The 1,914-nt window shown below is 54.6% G+C and overlaps 1 protein-coding gene across 1 annotated transcript in view; it reads right to left on the bottom strand.

Moving 5' to 3' along the window:
* Nucleotides 1-236: 236 nt before the first annotated feature.
* GUITHDRAFT_148064 (hypothetical protein) overlaps nucleotides 237-1,914 on the bottom strand; it is a gene marked incomplete at both ends in the record, with an annotated part of 18,801 nt that continues 17,123 nt past the window's right edge. Inside the window, 6 exons of the mRNA XM_005820146.1 lie at nucleotides 237-256; nucleotides 321-453; nucleotides 702-915; nucleotides 1,211-1,386; nucleotides 1,419-1,539; nucleotides 1,820-1,878. Coding sequence (XP_005820203.1) covers nucleotides 237-256; nucleotides 321-453; nucleotides 702-915; nucleotides 1,211-1,386; nucleotides 1,419-1,539; nucleotides 1,820-1,878 — 723 coding nt within the window. The remainder of the gene's footprint in view (nucleotides 257-320; nucleotides 454-701; nucleotides 916-1,210; nucleotides 1,387-1,418; nucleotides 1,540-1,819; nucleotides 1,879-1,914) is intronic.

The raw sequence follows: 1,914 nt of genomic DNA, 5'->3' as shown, positions 1-1,914 counted from the left end.
GGGGGTTTCAGATATTTTCACCAGCATTGAGATGATCCCTTGAGCAGTCGGATGCATCAAGGCGAATCCTCGACCGCTGTCCGACAGACCAGCTGAAGAGAATAGAACATAATTCAGACCCTTGCGCTTGCTGCTGCTGCTGCTGCTGCTGCTGCTCCTTGACTCGGCTCCTGCTCCTGCATCTCCGCTACAACCACCTCTTCATTCTCTTCTTTGCCTTCATCCTGCTCTTGCTGCTACTCCTCCTTGCATACTTCTACCAACGCTCCCAGTCCTCGTCCTCGTCCTCCCTCCTCCCCCTCCCTCCCCTCCTCCCTCACCGGCTATGAAGGAGATGTGTTGCACGTAGAGGTCCGGCAGCAGGGCCTCCCGCGTCATCCCCATCAAGGGCTCACTGATTCTCACCTCCACCCACCCCTTGTCCCCGAAGCCCTGGACCCCCCGGCACTCCAGCTGCCAGAAGGGTTCAGCTGAGGGTGATCTCGAGTAGGGAAATGGACTCGTGGAGAAAGGGAGGAGCAGCAGACGGAGGAGGGGAGAGGTAGAGGAGGAAGAGGGGACGAGATGAAGAACGAAGACGAGGTTTGGGACGAGGACGAGGATGAGAAAAAGCAAGGAGAGGAGGACGAGGACGAGGAGGAGTATTAGGAGGAGAAGGAGCAAGGAGAGGAAGAGGCAGAGATCGAGCAAGGAGATCTCACCGTAGTGTCTGAGACGAGGACAGTGGAGAGGCACGGGAGGCCGCCGATGAGAACGACGACAGCAGCCTGCTGGGCCGAGTAGAAGGAAGAGCTGGAGACGAGCTGGGGGGAGATCTGAGGTGAGAAGTCTCGACCCGTGATGGTGAAGACGGCGTCTGCTGGGGGATGTTCCGATGAGACCCAGAGGAGAGGAGAGACGCTGAGGATAGTTGGCCTGTGAGGTTGTCAAGAGAGAGAACAAGAATGTGAATGATGTCAGTCAGTGAGTTGTTTGTTTGTTTGTTTGTTTGTTTGTTTGTATGTATGTATGTTTGTTTGAAGTGTGTGCCAATACAATGTTCAGACAAGACATTCAGCTTACACAAAGTCAAGAAGGGAATGACAGTGACACCAAACACCAACACCAAAAGAAACGAAGCCCTTTCAGCATCATCAACCATGACAACACGGCATGATTGCACAAGAAAAAATCCTTTCATCATCGCCCAAAACATCTGCCCTGTTCTCACCTTGCAACCACCATCAAAGTCGCGATTGTGCTGCTCCGGTTGCTCCCCCCAAACTCCGTCCCCCCGTCGTCCTCGCACACAACCAACAGCTGAATCTCCCCGACAAACCCAGCAGACACGCTCAAGACCAGCTGGCTGTTCTGCACCAGGACCGGTTGCTTCTCCCAGTTCGTCAGCTACAGGGGTAGGGTCATCACAGAACAGCCACCTGGGTGAAGAGGCTGGTGGAGTTGTGCTGGACTGAGCAAGTGACAAGCTGCTGGGCCTCGTCTGCTCCTGGCCCGGGGGAGAGGGAGGAGAGAAAGCCCGCAAACTCCTGCTTACTGGAGCTGAAGGAGAAGGTGAGAAGGGAGAGGATGTGAGGTAGGAGAAGAGAGACAGGGAGGGGATGGAGGTGAGGAGACGGTAAGAGCAGGGCAGGAGAGGAGGACTAGGAAGAATCGGAGAGAGGGAGGTGTGGAGAAAGTGCAGATGAGGGGGAGGAAGTATGGCTGCAGAACAAGAAGGAGGAGGTGGAGGAGGGAGAAGGAAGGAGAACAAGGACGAGGATCAACGGCTGGAGGGGAGAAGGAAAAGAACGCGACATCAAGAGCTGCTGGTGCTCATTACCCTTCTAGAAGAAAGATGGTGGAAGGAACAACGAAAGATGGAGGATCGTTCCTCGGAAACTGAGGTAAAATTAGATAGAAGAGGGTGAGAGTGAG

This window comes from Guillardia theta (assembly GCF_000315625.1).
Source record: "Guillardia theta CCMP2712 unplaced genomic scaffold GUITHscaffold_188, whole genome shotgun sequence".
Lineage (NCBI taxonomy): Eukaryota > Cryptophyceae > Pyrenomonadales > Geminigeraceae > Guillardia > Guillardia theta.
The sequence above is the reverse complement of the archived record's forward strand: the minus strand, read 5'-3'. Positions and strand labels throughout refer to the sequence as shown.